General features: G+C 38.7%; 1 protein-coding gene across 1 annotated transcript; it reads right to left on the bottom strand.

Moving 5' to 3' along the window:
• Nucleotides 1-59: 59 nt before the first annotated feature.
• On the bottom strand, nucleotides 60-16,024 carry LOC116332663 (periphilin-1-like). Its single transcript, XM_031755698.2, has 10 exons — nucleotides 15,854-16,024; nucleotides 15,585-15,650; nucleotides 14,169-14,245; nucleotides 13,662-13,892; nucleotides 13,482-13,543; nucleotides 9,993-10,049; nucleotides 9,433-9,602; nucleotides 7,226-7,302; nucleotides 6,319-6,453; nucleotides 60-970 (listed from the first exon to the last, which is right to left on the bottom strand). Coding segments are annotated over exons 2-10 (1,005 nt in total). The 5' UTR covers nucleotides 15,586-15,650; nucleotides 15,854-16,024; the 3' UTR covers nucleotides 60-775.
• Between the last annotated feature and the right edge of the window lie 36 nt (nucleotides 16,025-16,060).

The following is a 16,060-nucleotide window of genomic DNA, read 5'->3' as shown; positions in this document are numbered from 1 at the left end:
TCTGAAAACACATTTAATTGATGTACTGTCAAAACTAAACAAGGAAATACGAGACATCATTTATTTACTGGTCTCACATTTTATTTACGAAAGTTTTAACTGCAAAGCAAAAGATATTCACAAGCAGTTTAATTTCAGCACAAAAAAAGAAAATAAATGCATATCCTAAAAAACGCACTCTCCTGCACCAGAAAAACACGTCATGAACTTGGACCCTTTGATAACTGGTGGAGAATGCTTGTTTTTGTGTTGGTCTCAGCTGCACTTGCAGCCATAGCTAAAGGTAAAAATCATTCTATCTGCTATATTTCATGATTTCTTCTTTTTTTTGTAATTTCCTTATCAGAAGTTTTTAGCAGTAATGTTAGCCAAGCTTCTAACTGATGTAAGTGATGACACATTTAGCTTTACATCAATTATAAATGCAATAACATTTTATGTTTCTGACAATTCATGGTAAAAAAATGCACTTTAAAGTTATATGTCAGTTCACAAAGTATCTTGATTTTGACCCAAAATAAAATAGGCATTTCAGTCATTCAGTTTAGTTTTAAACATACCCCGTTCTATCACAATGATCCTGTTTGCACATAATACTGTACATGAGTGTTTTGTGTAAATAAATTGCCAGTACTGTTCTTTGCAGAACACAGTAAAAATATAACATAGTTAAACACTTTAGATAAACTTTGCACATGGAACATTTTTCCACTTTTTTCAAATTGATAGTGTTGATACTCTATTCTATCTCCTCTATGTTTTAGTGATGTGCGGCTTACGCTTTGGTGTCTGGCTGCTCTATTACTTCATCCAGCTCCTTTACAAAGTTCCTAAGAGCATCTAGGCAACGCTGTTTGATCTCCAGCAGGTTTTTGTCTAGTGGCGCTTGCAGCATTTTATCCAAGCTGGGCTCTTTTTCCACCAGCATATTCACCACCGTGCGAAACGTCTCACAGTCCTGTCTGTAATGCTGTAAACAAAACAATCACATTGCATGCAATATTATGACACAATGAATTAAAAACAAAACAAAACAAAATCAAAGCCACATTATAAAGACATAATAAATTGTTCTATCTGAATGTTATAACTGTGCCCTTATCTTAAAGGGGTGATTTGTGAGAAGGATAGCAGCAGGAATGAAAACAAAGTCTAAAAGGCAGAAGTGAATCCTGCTCTGATGTGTCATTTGGAAACAGTGGTACTAAGAAGGAAGCTGAGCTGAGGTGGTAGAGTTGAAAATGCTCAGGTTTATACTGGGAGAGACCAGGATAGACAGGATTAGAAATATCAGAGGGACAGCTCAGGTCGAGCAGCTTGGAGAAGAACAAGTGAGGAGGAGGCATGGTGGATATACCGTGCAAAGAATGTTGAATATGGAGCTGCCAAGAATGAGGAAAAGAGGAAGGTTTATAGATGTAATGAAGGAGGACATGTGGAGGTTGATGTGACAGAAGAGGATGCTAGCGATAGGATGAGATTGAGACAGTTTTTTTTGCTGTGGTGAGTAGTAAAAAAAATGAATATTATAGTCTTTAAATCTTTTTTTTCCTGTTGCCTCTTCAAAATAAAATCTTGAGTCTTTTGGCTTTAAAAGCAAGAGATGTCATACATGTAACACATATACTTTACTCTTGAAATTAATAATTAAGTCCCAGGTTGAGTTAGTAAGTGCAACATAAATATAAACATAAACAATTTGTTCATTATGCACATAAAACAGAGTAAAACTGTGTATGAACAAAAACAGAATACACTTGAAATGAGCTGATGTATTTATAAGCCGTCTGAGCAGAAATGATTAAGTAACTGACCTCAAATTCAAAGTGAACACTGACAGTTGTTTGAATTCTAGTCTAACTCCTGTGCTTATGGATACCTGTGAACTTAATGAACCCACTTTTCCTGTATTCATCACATAGGTGTGTGAATGTAAACCTACATTCGTGCACGTCGGTTTATAACAAAATGGACATGAGGTTTCAGATTATGTTAACTGGACTGCAGCATTCTTTCACACCATATTGCAACAAGCTCTCATGTCCCATAGAGATTTTACTGCGGACCCAAAACAGCTATTAAGTTCTTTATTGGAGTCCCAGGTGCAAGCTGACAACATCTTTATCACCTGAGGGAAAATGGCAAAATGCAAGGCCCTTCACTGACTCTGCACAGAGGTTTAGGGCTACACCAGCCTGTTAAGGAGGACTATGGGACATCAGAGTCTGCCAGAGTTCAGCCGCAATCACATCTACAACCAAAGTAACTGGAGAACTTGAAACAGCCACTCTGCAGGTGATCAAGCAGTAAATATATATCAAAATTAAGCCAGAGCAAAAAAACCCAAAACATTAATATCATTTCTAGCTAGTTTTCAATTTTTTTTGGTTATCTCAATGAACTATTGATAACAACTTGATCAAACAGAAGACAGTCCTTGCTCAGTTTTACACGTCTGGAGACGTGACCTACTTCTTCAAAGTAATGACTTAATTAAACAGTCTCAGCATCCTTATGTTAGAAGTACTACTTATCTGTGTCATGTTCAGACCACAAAGCCATTTTAGGACTGTGGGGTGTGCAGGCATTAGTTGCTGAACTAAAATTAGCTAACTGTATCTCATCTACTATTATCAGTCTGTTAAAATACAATAAAACACACACCATCAGCTTTGCTAACTTTGAAAAGAAAAAACGCTGCCTGTCAACTTAAATCAGTGTCCATGCTTAAACAGAAAGTGAGGTTAACCGGTTAAACACTATATTCCAGGGTTCTGTCAGTCCTGGGGAAATTAAAAACCACAGCTGCTGTTTCTTAGCCTAGATACATATCATGTAATGTCAGGCTAACTCAAAATTGTGTATCCATCAGTCAGAAGCATTTAGAAATTTACTGCCATAACCTAACCTTACCCGCTGAGAATTTAATAAAAGTTATAAGTGTCTCCAATATGTAATTTGCTAAAGCTTTTCACTGTCATTACTGTAAATCTAGAATATTTAAAAAAATATAAAGTTTACCACAGTCAAAATCTGAGAGGGAGTTGAGCCGGGTGGGGCTTTAAACACGCGGAAAAGGTCAAAGAAACAAGAATAACATTCACTCCTGAACAATATGGATGGAAACAGATCACCACATGGGAGCCATTTACTGTGTTTTCAAGCAAAAGAGGCTACTGAGCGAACCTGTTAGAGAGGGAAAAAATCCCAGGTGCTGGGTCGGGTTAAAACGTTATGTGAAAATTACACACAAAGCTTGATGGGTGAAAATGAACGGTCTTCATTGTATGCTGTTCCTGATAATTACAATTATGTTAAAAAAACTGCCTCCAGCCTCTTTAGTTATCCTTTTTATATCATTCCTCTCTCACTTCACAGCTGAACCAGCCACAGCATGTTCAGATGCCTAATTCTCGCTTATTTGTTCATTCTCGCATCTTTAACACACCTTCTTCACTTTAGACCATTTGAAACAAGGCTAAAGGAAAAATTAATCAAATATTAGGTATCAGTAAAAAACTATTATGACTGAATGTTAATGCAATATAGGTTATTATCACTGTATTTCAATATGCATTGTACACATACGCACAAAGGGAAGGCCGTTTAGGATGATTCTGACAGAAATATCCCAGACTGTGGAAGATGTTTGGACTGCGGCGGATGTCTTAATGTCTGCAGATCATGTCATGTGAAATTTGCAACCCCACATAATGATAGACTTCAGCGCGACCACAAGGAAGTGAGCGACTCACGACACGTGTGGCCACTAAGCTGAGGGTCAGCTTCATACAGCAACGCGTGGGCCCCTTTTCTCTGTCGACCTACAGAACCATTTGTCCTTCTAGCAGTTGCAGCTATTTTCTACTAACAAATTTATGTCCTAAGAAAAGATCTGTCCTTCTTGAACATTTGCACAAAGTAAATATCATTTAGAAAAGAAAAACTGGTCCAAATGTGAGAGGAAACATGGGCTAAGTGAGACACAAACATGTGGTATAATGCCCAACGCACCAATCCCACCCCCTTAATTGCCTCGGGGTTGATTTTGTTTGCCATCTTTCAAAACAAAACCATGTCTGAGCTCTTCCCAAGTTACAGCCTTTCTTGGCGGTAATTACATTTTGACTTCATTATATCCCACAGACACTGTTTTATATGCTTGAAAGAATCAAAACAGACTTGAGAATGCTTCATTTGCTTCATTTTTCTGAAGGATTAAAAACCGAAGTACATGTACAACATACTGAACAACTGTGGGGAGACTATTATTTCTATAAGGAATGCTTCTATTTCACATGAACTAATAGGAAGTGTGTTTCTGACCTCAGCATGCTCTTAATGTTGTGAGAAAAGGTTGCAGTGAGGTTCTGCCTAAGTTCCTTCTCTGGAGTGGGAGCTATGGACTGATTTTTAGGCCTGATACTACGGGCCCACACAGGACGGACCGGAGCCCCAGGAGAAATGGCAACACTCGGGGCCTTAAGGAGGAGCCTTAAAAAGCAGGCTTCTGCCCAAATCGGATGTTTGTGGAGGTCCAGATTGTGAACATACCGACAGGAGTGTGCAGTGGAATCGTGTGTGGGGGCTGGGAAGTAAAGGCTTTGAGTGAAATTATACATACGGCTCTCACATGGACGTTTAGTGAGGCTCTGTTCAAATGAGCACTGATGCAGGCAGGGGTCCTGCATAATAAGGGAAGTAGGGTAATGACTTGAGGGCTGGTACACATTAGGGGATATTAAAAGAGCCATTTTAATCACTCAAGCTGCAAACCGGACCTCTCAATGGAGGGGCTAATAGTTGAAATGGATATGTTTCATTTGGGCTGATTGAGATGATGAATGTACTTCTCTGAAAATCACTCCCAGGCACTTAGCTTTGGTGTGATATTGAAATATGGATGTTTTCCAAGTTTCTACTATGTTGTTGTTATTTTACAGACTTGTTCTGTGGTCACTTTAAAGAATAATAAACTGATCCTCTGCCCATCTGTTGCAACAGGAAAAAAAGAGAAGGAGTTATGGAGTTAAGCACTTGGAGAATCCAGGGTTCGAACCACCAACCTTCTGATAAGCAGATTACCCACTTTACCTCCTGAGCCATTGCCTCCCTATGACGCCTTCAGACAGTATGTTATAAGCTCTTGGGATGCAATGAGTCACTGCAGTAAATCTATTTGTGACTGAATGAGCCTCGTGCAGGGATGTCCACAAATTATTAAAACTCGCAGAAAAAGCTTATTTTGAAAAGACAAACATTTTTATAAAAAGAACGCATTTTTTTAACCAGTTTATTGACTCAGCGGCCCGTCTCTGCTTGCTACCTGATCGGCTCATTTCGGCATTCCTTCAGAGTGACCGAGCACTATGTGGTTTTGACTGCGCCTGTGGCAGATGTTACAGTAAAGGCGCAGTTGAGGTTTCTGCCTCTCACCACGTCTTTAAATGGCAGGGTAAGCATGTGTGTGCTAATGCCAAGAGATGTACCACACTGTGTGTGGGCCGCCTGCATCCTGCAGGGCAATTCCTGCACTGCTTTAACTGGAATAGATAAGTAGTACTGTAGTGTAAAGTGATGAAGGGGATGGAAAAAGTGCAACTCCAAATAGCAGGCCGCGAGAGGTATCGCAAACTGAGGTGCTAAGCATTTTTCTGCTTACTCATCCTCTTTTTCTACAAGAAAAAATGATTCTCACATATAAGCTACAACAAGCCGAGGCATAGCTTGTACTTTTTACTCCATGACTTACAGTGATACATAAAGTCAAGTTAAAAGGGCTGATCAACCCCCAAGATCATGGTGAGGCTCAAACATGCTAATAGGTGAACCTACTAGCATGTCCCAGCTAAAAAAAGTGGTTCAATACATTTGGTATTTAATAAATGAAGACATCAGCTTAGTTTCTTTCCTGAACCTGTGTCTATGTCCTCTGTAATTGGCTGATCTGAGTGGTGTATAAGTCAGTCATGAGCCGGCCTCAAAAAAAAGTGAGAGAAACGAGTTACAGTGAGGCGAGTCTAAAGGTTTCACTGGCCAACAGGCGGTTCAGTATCCTGAAACAATACACAATTAAGCTAATTTCTCTAGTTTCATGTAAAATCTCAGAAATATAATCTCACCTTTTTAAGGTCTAAAAGATTTTAGTTGATGTCGTATTAAAGACCCGGTGATATTATGAATGAATAATGAAGGGTCAGCCTGAGCAAAGAGCCACATAGGCAGTTGTGGTTACCCTTAGTAATATTATCCAAAGCAACATATAAAGTAAAGTGAATTCACAGAAGGTAGACAGTTTCATGGAGGAAATCTTACTACCGTCTCAATTTCCAGAGCCTTCGCCTTAATGGCCTCCAACCGGCGAGCCTTGATGTCCTGCTCTGGTGTCAGCTTTGGCTCCATGCTGGCAGCCGCCGCCTCTTCCGACTCCGCTGCAGATGCTGAAGTTTTTTCCTGGCGGGCCAAAGGTTAAGGGGTTAGAGCCGAGGGCACCGCGTTTAGAAACTGGCTCTGATTTCAAAGTCTTTCAAATGGAGACAACTTTGCTCTCTTACAGGTGTTGAGTTCTTGTTTTCGTGTGTGTCTAATTATGCATGCCACATGTCAACAATAAACAGAAATGAGGTTACCAGACAGGGTATATCGCTCTGATTACAGAGATAACCTAAAGGAAACCCAACCTTAATGTCCGTGAACCAAAGAGCAAATTTTGCTTATTATTTTTACAGTAACATGCTGATGGAGTCACCGGATTTTTGTACAATGACCACAAATGTTATACAATATGTTTCACCCATAATAATACAGATGCACACTTTTTGAGTTTTCTGTTAACTGAATTGAAATCAAACTTATTATAAACTTATTACTAAAATAATCATTTATATATTCTTTATCCTCCTTATCTGAGTAATGCATTCTTAAGATTGATAGGATTTACATGTTTCATTAATGCATTCACAAAACTTTCATTTGGCTCAATGTCCAAGATAAACCAAAAGAATATGTAGATCGTAATGGATATAAATTGTGAAGGATTACAGAGCAAGCCCCAAATGCAAATATTTTCCTCTTCTGTATTTGCAATGCAGTAGTGCAAGTGATATTCTTTAACATCTCATCATAGCTTGCGTTACCTGCACTTTTTCCAGCTGTTACCACATTTGTCAGTGCATTCGGTTTAAGAGAACAACTACTTGAATCTCCTCAAAAATGTTGCTTTTACCTTTGAAGATGCTGAACTGTGAGGAGACCCTTCCACAGAGCTGCTGGGAGTGTGGCTTGTCACCAGATTGGGTTTATCTGTAGAGAAAAGTAAAATTAGAGTATGAAAATAAGCAGATAAGCATCCTGAGATAACTATCATACATCTGACTAATGTTGCACAGAGGGACCCAAAAAATACATGCTAGTACCCATAAATACATGATTTAAAATCTGGTTTTTGTTGTTGTTTAATGTTCTTTTTCTAAAGACACTGAACTCTCCCTACTATAATGCCCAATAATGGTAAAATACCACAAAATATTTTTAAAAGATATCCTGGAGGAAAAATTTTTTTACAGTGAGACATGAGACAGTACCTCACTTATCACAGTGAACAATTTACCACAGCCTTATGAAGCAGCTGAAAAGTATAAGTCGCAGTTTTTTAAATACTCCCTTGTTGGAGCCTCCTACACAATAGTGGTCATGGAGTTCAGCTGTGCCTAAACTGAAATATTGCCGTCTTTGGCTCCAGTGTGTCTAGAAAAAAAACAAACAAAAAAACAAGAAGAAGCTAGCTGTTTATTTTAATGAAGGAAGCTCCTCATTTTGATTTAATTGATCTGAGATGAAAGTTAATTGGTGTTTTGCTGTGGGACTATGGAGTCTCCAGATGGCACCAACTTTCACTGCAAAAAGGTTAGATACTACGATAATGTTGCTCAGAGCAAACAGAAAAACTACAGTGTGAAAGTCAAGCGTTATAATAATAATGAACCATGTTAAATGCAGAGCTACTTATAACAGCCTAAAGCTATTATAGGCTATTACACACTCTTACATGAGCGCCAGTCTGCCATAATCCATATGCAGCCTAATGTTATAACTGCTCATATAAAAACACAGCACAAACATTCATGTAATAGAAGTAGTTTAATGGAGAATAGCTCTCATTTTTAGACTCACAGCCAAATGCTACTTAAAGTGAGCGTACTTGTATTGCTTTTTTCAGAATGTGAGAAAATTTGTTATATGTACCCGACAACAATTGACTGTAAAAATGTACTTGAACTAAACCTTTTGTGTTCCTGACAAAGCCCAGTGTGCCCTATAATCAAACTCCCCTTTTGAGTACTTTGCTGTGCTGCTCTAATTAGCATCCCAGATGGTAGTGGAGCAGGGAGGTGCATCTGTTTTCTCACTGTTTTATTACATTTTCAAAGGGCTGTAGAACATGAAGCTCAGCTTTTAACACATAAATACATTTAAGCCTCTCAGAAAATCAAAGAAGTGGAGAAATTATTGTCCACACTTCTTACTTTAAATTAATAACGCTGCTTGTGTCAGATCTCTTAAAACATTCATAAATTTCACTGGCTCAGCACTGAAAATGACATTTCTGAAGCTTATAAAAGTCACAAAAGACAGTGAGTAAAATGACACACCCAGTGTGATTCTGAAGACAATTTTAAGCTAGTGTATTTAATATATTCTCACTAAAAAAGAGGTCAGGGTAGAGCCAAAGCCAAACCACCCCAAGCTAAGGGTACCCTTTTCCCAGCCTCTAAAAGTGTGTTTGGTGTTAGCGTAATTACCACCCTAACATTTTTCAGCACACCCTGACCCCGCACATTACACACCACCTCTGAAAAACAGATGTTTCACCTGAAGTGGCTTAATTTGCTTAGACATTTTAATTATCTTTGCAAAACTGGGAGTGATTTCTAGTTTCACTACAAAGGATATAACAGTTGCACAGAAAGTGCTGTATTAGGGTAAGGCAACTTCACAACTCTCGACCTATCAATGGGCTTTTAGGTTTTTCTCATGCAAAATCAAAGAATGTGCTTTCTTATTAGACATCCTACTGTCTGCTGCCACACCGTGTCACACAATCAAGTTCAGCTTTTAGGTGGAAAACAGGGAGGGAGAATGAATGTTAGACTCAGGAATAGAAACCGATTCTAAATTTCCTTTTTAAAAAAAACTCTACACATAAAGTGGATAGTGAGAAAGAGTTCAAATGCAAATGTGACAAGGAACAACCTGTGATCATCCATGTGAATATCAAGGTGTTATTTTCATAGACTGACCCTTGGTGACCAGTTCGCTCTCTACACACTTCTTTTGGCATCTTTTATCTAATCCCGCTGTGAATCTGTATGCGGGCATTTTCGAAATCATTAAAATGAGCTATTCGGCATCCTCAGAGGATTTAATACTTACGCTTTTGCTGTCCCTGCTGATACGTGTAGCTTTTGTCCCCATCAGGAGAGAAGTTCCTGTTTTTGATGTTTGATCCAGAACGAACAGGCGGCTGGCCTTCCCTTCTGCCAGGAGAGCGATCCCGCACGATAACCGTAGGCTGAGGGTTCCTGTACTCATCATGGTCCTTTCTATGGAGAGCAAACTAATGCCATAAATACTGGTGACCAAACAAAGTGCTTACTGTATGCATAGAAAAGGATTACACTAAAGGCAAACTGGACTTCTCATTATATAACTGATTGTAATGTATCCCACAAAGATATCCCAGATTGTGTTCATCTGGACGTAGCACTTGGATGACAAAAGAAGCCACTTGGATGAGTGACAAAATGTTTTTCCCACTGACAATGTTACATCCAGATGAACAGAATCGACTTTCTGTGGTTTCCTTATTTGAATAACTGAACATGCATCAAGACTGGACCGTAATTCATATTTGTTTGCGAACAGTTAAGAGGATGTCAACACCCAGAAAGGCACGTGAGGGCAATGACTTGGCTTTTCTGTCGTGCACTGACCTTTGAGTAGGGCCTCCCCGACCCCTGTTGCGAAAATGTTGTCCTCGACCATTCTTTCTAAAACAGAACACATCAGAAAATAAATGCAGATGTAAGCACTAGCAAATGAAGCAGTTTAGTTAGAACACTTCTGAGTTAAAGCATATTTAGAATAGAATAGAATAGAATAGAATAGAATAGAATAGAATAGAATAATCCTTTAATTGACCCACAAGGGGAAATTTGGTTGTAACAGCAGCCAAAAAGACACATATACAAACAAACAGTACACAGGACACAGAAACAGAAACATACACAATTTTTCTTACATATTTACATTTACATTTAAAGTAATCTAAGAAAGTTGAGTTCAAAGTGCTACTTTAGTCACGATTGATGGTATTAAAAACAAATGTGCAGGTTATTCATCAGTGAACTCCGTCAGATTGGTGATGGAAGCAGGAAAACTAATGAAAAAGACTTGAAAGACTCTGTGGGGTACTGATACATTTCTGGAACTAAGGCAATCTTCCACTTTGGCAAAAGCAACTGTTGGCTGGAAAAATGGACTGATTATGGTGTTCCCTCACTATGATCTGTCCTCAATTTCATGCAGCCCGTAGCTACGGCAAGAACGCACTGACACTAAATCTGTTCTTTATTTACCATTAAATCCAATTTCGGAGCATTTTTTGCAACATTTGATAGCCCCAGCATAATTAAATCACCATAGTTCCTTACACATCGACTTCACAATTCTCCAAACTCAAAGCTTGTGTTCAAATAACCTCCAGAGGTATAAACAATTTAAAGGCACCTGGCTGTCACGACCTCTGCTTGAACCCAATCCTCATCTCAAACAAAAAGCAGGTCTAACAAGGGCTCAAACTTTTACGACTCATGGCCTGTTTGAAGTAGCAGACTTAGCATGCCATTTGCCAAACACTGACTGTCATTTTATGCAGTCCAAAACAAACATAAAAGGTAGAAAAAGAGCTTGTGTACCTTATTTAGAAGTCAGACAACAACAAAAGAGAGTAAAGCGTTTATCAGACATGCGCTCACAGACAAATGACATACATTCAAAGGTTCATGTCTGCACATGAATGCTCTTCATTCTAATAGTCAAGAGTTAAATGTATAATTTCCAGTAAGTAATAATAGTAATTTGTATATTTATCCACACAGACAACTTTTAATTTAGAGAGTGACTAATTAGTGCCTGAGCTGTGTCTTTATTCCCCGTCTGCATGAGCCCTGCTCGGTCTTACGGAGCAACGAGTACCTAGAGTTTATATCTTGTGCTGGGATTGTAAGAGTAATTTTACATTTGTCAGCTTGGCCCCGTTAGTAACCTTTACATAAAATGAATCTGACTTCCAGCTCTTTGGTAATGATGAAATGACTCAAACAAAATGAGCTGTACCTTGGCAGAACAACCAGAAGCATAAACTTTCTCTAAACTAAACACTTCATTTACACAGTTCTGATTGTGGAGCAATATTACACCAGTGCTGCTGAGGAACTGACAGAACTCTTGGCTATGCATTGCAACACAAATAGGATCAATACTGAAATTTTTAGTCATTGCAATCATTGTTTAAAAACCCCTCCTTTTCTACTCACAGAAAACATCTGACAGATGCAAAGTTCACGTAAAGGCTCAGTAATTACACAAGCAAGTCAAATTAAATGGGCGTCTTTGTAATTTTACAGTTAAACAGTACAGAATTCCTTCTTTAGTTGTTGTGCAGTGGGTGAGACTGATATAAGTGGGGAATCTGGTAACTAACTGTGAAAATAGTCACTTGATTTTAAAGTATTTTTTCATTAATCAAAAACTATAGATTTAGTTTAGAATTACACAGAAAGCATGTTGTACTACATACTGTATGACCACTCTGTGCATTCTGAGTTTTTACAATTTTACCGAAATGCCTCATTTTAAGGTTCATCTACAATGTCACTGTCAGCATTTTACAAGTTATGATGAATCTAACGTGGCAATCCAGCAGTGTCAGCATGAAAAAAACAGAAGGGGCAAATTTAAAAATGCGATATATGAGTTTACAATTTAAGCTGACAAAATGCTTTTTTAATGCCAGGCATTCCTTCACACGCTTTAAATAATATGCACCTAACTCAATGTGCAGCATTACTGCATCATACATATCAAGATTAAATGAGAACCTGCAATTATCTAATATTCATTTTAACTTTATGAAAATAAGGCCGGAAAAGAAATAAGACATGCTATCAGAGAGTCAGAGTGCCTGAGACGTGTGTGTGTGTGTGTGTGTGTGTGTGTGTGTGTGTGTGTGTGTGTGTGTGTTTGGGTGGGTGTGTGTTTAACTGTGGACGGAGTGTCCAGCTGTTTTTCCTCTCAGGGTGGGGTTGTCTGACTTAGTGAGTAGACACTAGTGGCCTTTGTCCCCTTCTGTAGCCTGGTATGACTCCTTGAAAGTGGGGCTTGGGCCTATAAACTGGTGGTATGTCGAAGTGGCCAACGAGAAAAGAGTGTCTGCTGATGTAGCTGCTAAGAAACCAGTATTAAGGAAAAGCAATAAGCAGAAGAGGTTTGTTTGGGCCAAGAAACACAAAGAATGGACATTAGACTGGTTGAAATCTGTGCTTTAGTCTTATAAGTTCAAATTTGAAATCTTTGGCTCCACCCACAGTGTCTTTGTGCGACGCAGAAAAGGTTAAGGGATGGTCTCTACATGCGTGGTTCCCACCGTGAAATATGGAAGAGGAGGTGTGATGGTGTGGGGGTGCTTTGCTGGTGATACTGATGGGGATTTATTCAAAATTGAGCAATATGCCATCCCATCCGGTTTGCGTTTAGTTGGGCCATCGTTTATTTTTCAACAGGAAAATGACCCAAAACACACCTCCAGGCTGTGTAGGACTATTTGACCAAGTAGGAGAGTGATGGAGTATCATCATGTGGAGGCCAGGACATCAGTATGTCCTGGCCTCCACAGTCACCTGACCTAAACCCCATCAAGATGGTTTGGGATGAGATGGACCGCAGAGTGAAGGCAAAAGGGCCAACAAGTGCTCAGCGTCTCTGGGAACTCCTTCAAGACTGTTCGAAAACCATTTCAGATGACTGCCTCATGAAGCTCAATGAGAGAATGCCAAGAGTGTGCAACGCAGTAATCAAAGCAAAGGGTGGCTATTTTGAAGAAACTTTTTTGAGTTTTTTCACACTTTTTGTTTACTGCATAATTCCATATGTGTTCATTCATATTTTTGATGCCTTCAGTGAGAATCTTAAAAGTAAATAGTCATGAAAATAAAGAAAAACCATGAAATGAGAAGGTGTCCAAACTTTTGATTGAGCTTACTTTTTAAAAGACAGAACTCTGCCACCATCTAGTGGTCAATAATATGTATCACACAAAGAAGAAGAGAGTTGAGATCTGACACAAAGTAACAGAGATGAAATATAAAAAGCAAAAATTGTTGACAAATTGAATACCATGGAAAAAAAAATGAACATATTACCTTGAGCTTAACTGATGCCTCAAATCATCTCTGCTATAACACTGCTGAGTATACGGCCCCTCCTGAAAAAAATAAAAATCACAATTTCAGTAACTTTAATGGCGAAAGGCCACAAATGCAGATTTAACACAACACAGATTCGGGCTTCTGAACCACACTTGCAAATCAAGCTTATCGTACACTTTGGTGGGGAGAGGAATTTCTACGGAAATTGCCAAAGTTGAGATTTTCATCAAAGCATCGTTGATCGTTCACTGGATAACTGCCGTCATCAGAATATCCTCTTCCATCATGGTAATCGCGAGGACCTCCATACCACGGGTCATCATTAAATCTTCTGTCTAATTCCACTCCCGGCCGTGGCATATGGGACCTCTTTTCGACAATATTTACAACCCGCTGAACTGTCACCTGAAATAACAGCAGAACACATTTGACATTTCAGAGCATACTATCCTTAATACAGCATCGAACAGAATAACAGAAACATGTCTAAAGTTTCTGAGTGTCAAAAGACTTGGAAAGAACACTGACCTCCTAAAGAGTGGTCAAATACTCATCAACACACTATATACTGTGTCTACAAGACTATAGTAATGATAACATCATAAACACCAAAGATTTCAACTAATAAAATTCTTTTCACTAAATACAAATGAACTGGTCATGAAAAGCACATCCTCTCACCTCTCTTCCATCCACTGGTAGGAAGTGTTCTTCATATGCTTCTCTAATAAATGATTTTCGGCCATGTCGATATGCCACTGCAAAAAAAACAACAACAACAAAACATTAAATTAAAAAAAGAGGATTAAATAGCTGTTTATCAATATATATGCTATTATCAGATTGCTCTACAGTCAGCCAAAATAAAGACAACTTTTTAAAGAATGATCTTAATACATCGATGATCTCTCGTCATCAGTGGAAGAGATGTTCTACTCTTTATGTAAGGCAAGGCAGGAAAAAAAAGGTTTGATGATTACACACACGATTCTTTCACTACTCCTCTTAAACTCAGGGAACCCAGCCTGTAGACAACCCTTATTAAGTAGTGTGATATGAACAGGATATAGAAAACTGAAATGGATGCCTGATGATCTCTCAAACTATTCTAGCTAGAAAAACTAGACTACAAAATTCACTTCATGGTGTTTTGTGAGTTCTCAAAAGTGATGTTCTTGGCACAGACATCATTTCAAGCTTACTCTACAATATATGTCTGAAAACCACTCATATAAACATTTAGGGTGGTTATAGCTCAGGAGGCAGAGCGGGTCTTCTGCTAATCAAAACATTGGTGAAAATAGACTTTAAAGTCTAGACTGATTCATGCAAATGTTCATTACTTATGGATTAGATTTTATGGTTTTTATGACCAAAGGGATGACTTATCACATAATGAGAATTTGTATGGGCATGAATTGCTGAAGTCTGCAGCTGCCATGCACAAGTGTCTCTCTTGTCTTCTCTCTTGTCTTTTTTTAAGACTAGAGTGCTTAAATCCAGAGATCTGATGGCTTTAAATCACAACTTGATGTTTGGCAAAATCCCATCTCATCAAACTAGAGGAAATAATGAAGGCATGTAAGTCAACACAGGGTGGCACTGTAAGTACTCTGGGATAGAACCCCAAGCTCAGCTCGAGCCTTTTGTGTGTGGAGTTTGCCTGCTCCCCCTTTACACCGGTATCCTGCCACAGTCAAAAGTCATCTGTTAAGTTAATTGGAGATTAGTAAATGTGGATATTAGAGTGTTTTGTTATCTGTAAATCTGTGTTAGTCTTATTATGCCTGGTGACCTGTTCAGAGTGTGCCCTGCCTCTCATCCTCTGTTAGCTGGGACAGGATCCAACCACAAGTGAAATGGTCAACGGTTTGATAAGAGGTTAAGAAAACGGATGAGAGTCTACACAGACAGAGACAAATAAATCCATCCTTGGAAACTTAAGAGATTGAGAAACGCATAACAATATTTCGCAGTCTCAAATGAACTTGCTCAGGGCACTGAAGACAGTAGAAGAGCCAAAAACGTTCGGTTATAAGCTCAGATCTGTATTATAATGTACCAGTAACGTGCCGAAAAGTTGCTATATTCACTTACTGCTAAAAGAATGTTTTTGGTTCTCCGTCTGGTATTTTCAAGATGTTTCAGCAGCGAATGATGAACCTGTAAGAAAGAAAAAGGTATTTAGGGAAAGCAAACCATGCGTGACCACATCATAAGGCCATTTCTGTTAAATACTAAATACGTGACTCTGCCAGTTTTTTGTATTATGCTGCTCTAAATCAAGGACATAGCTGTTTTACCTATGTTATTACCAATGCTAGCTAGCTAAGCTAACACATGAGGGGAGGTCTTCAGAAACTCACCAAGTAGTGATTTCTATGTCTCTCACCGCGACGTCCACATTATAGAATCCTCCTATCGCAAAAAGGCTCCCATAAATAAATACAAATTATACGAGAGTTCAGACTATTCAAAAGTAAAACCAAAACAACCCCAGCAACACTGCAAAGCAGCACCCTGCACTGATTCTTATTTTCAATTTTGAACGAATTTAATAACAACTTTCATGC

This window comes from Oreochromis aureus, linkage group 7 (assembly GCF_013358895.1).
Source record: "Oreochromis aureus strain Israel breed Guangdong linkage group 7, ZZ_aureus, whole genome shotgun sequence".
In the NCBI taxonomy this organism is placed as follows: domain Eukaryota; kingdom Metazoa; phylum Chordata; class Actinopteri; order Cichliformes; family Cichlidae; genus Oreochromis; species Oreochromis aureus.
This window is presented reverse-complemented; position numbering and strand designations above follow the sequence as displayed.

Bases quoted from the DNA above. Each gene is read 5' to 3' on its own strand.
- LOC116332663 (XM_031755698.2), bottom strand. The intron at 13,893-14,168 runs GTGAGAGGATGT...CTGTTATTTCAG, and splicing joins TACCAGTGGATGGAAGAGAG to GTGACAGTTCAGCGGGTTGT. The intron at 971-6,318 runs GTAGTAAGATTT...TTTTGTTTACAG, and splicing joins AGGCTCTGGAAATTGAGACG to CATTACAGACAGGACTGTGA.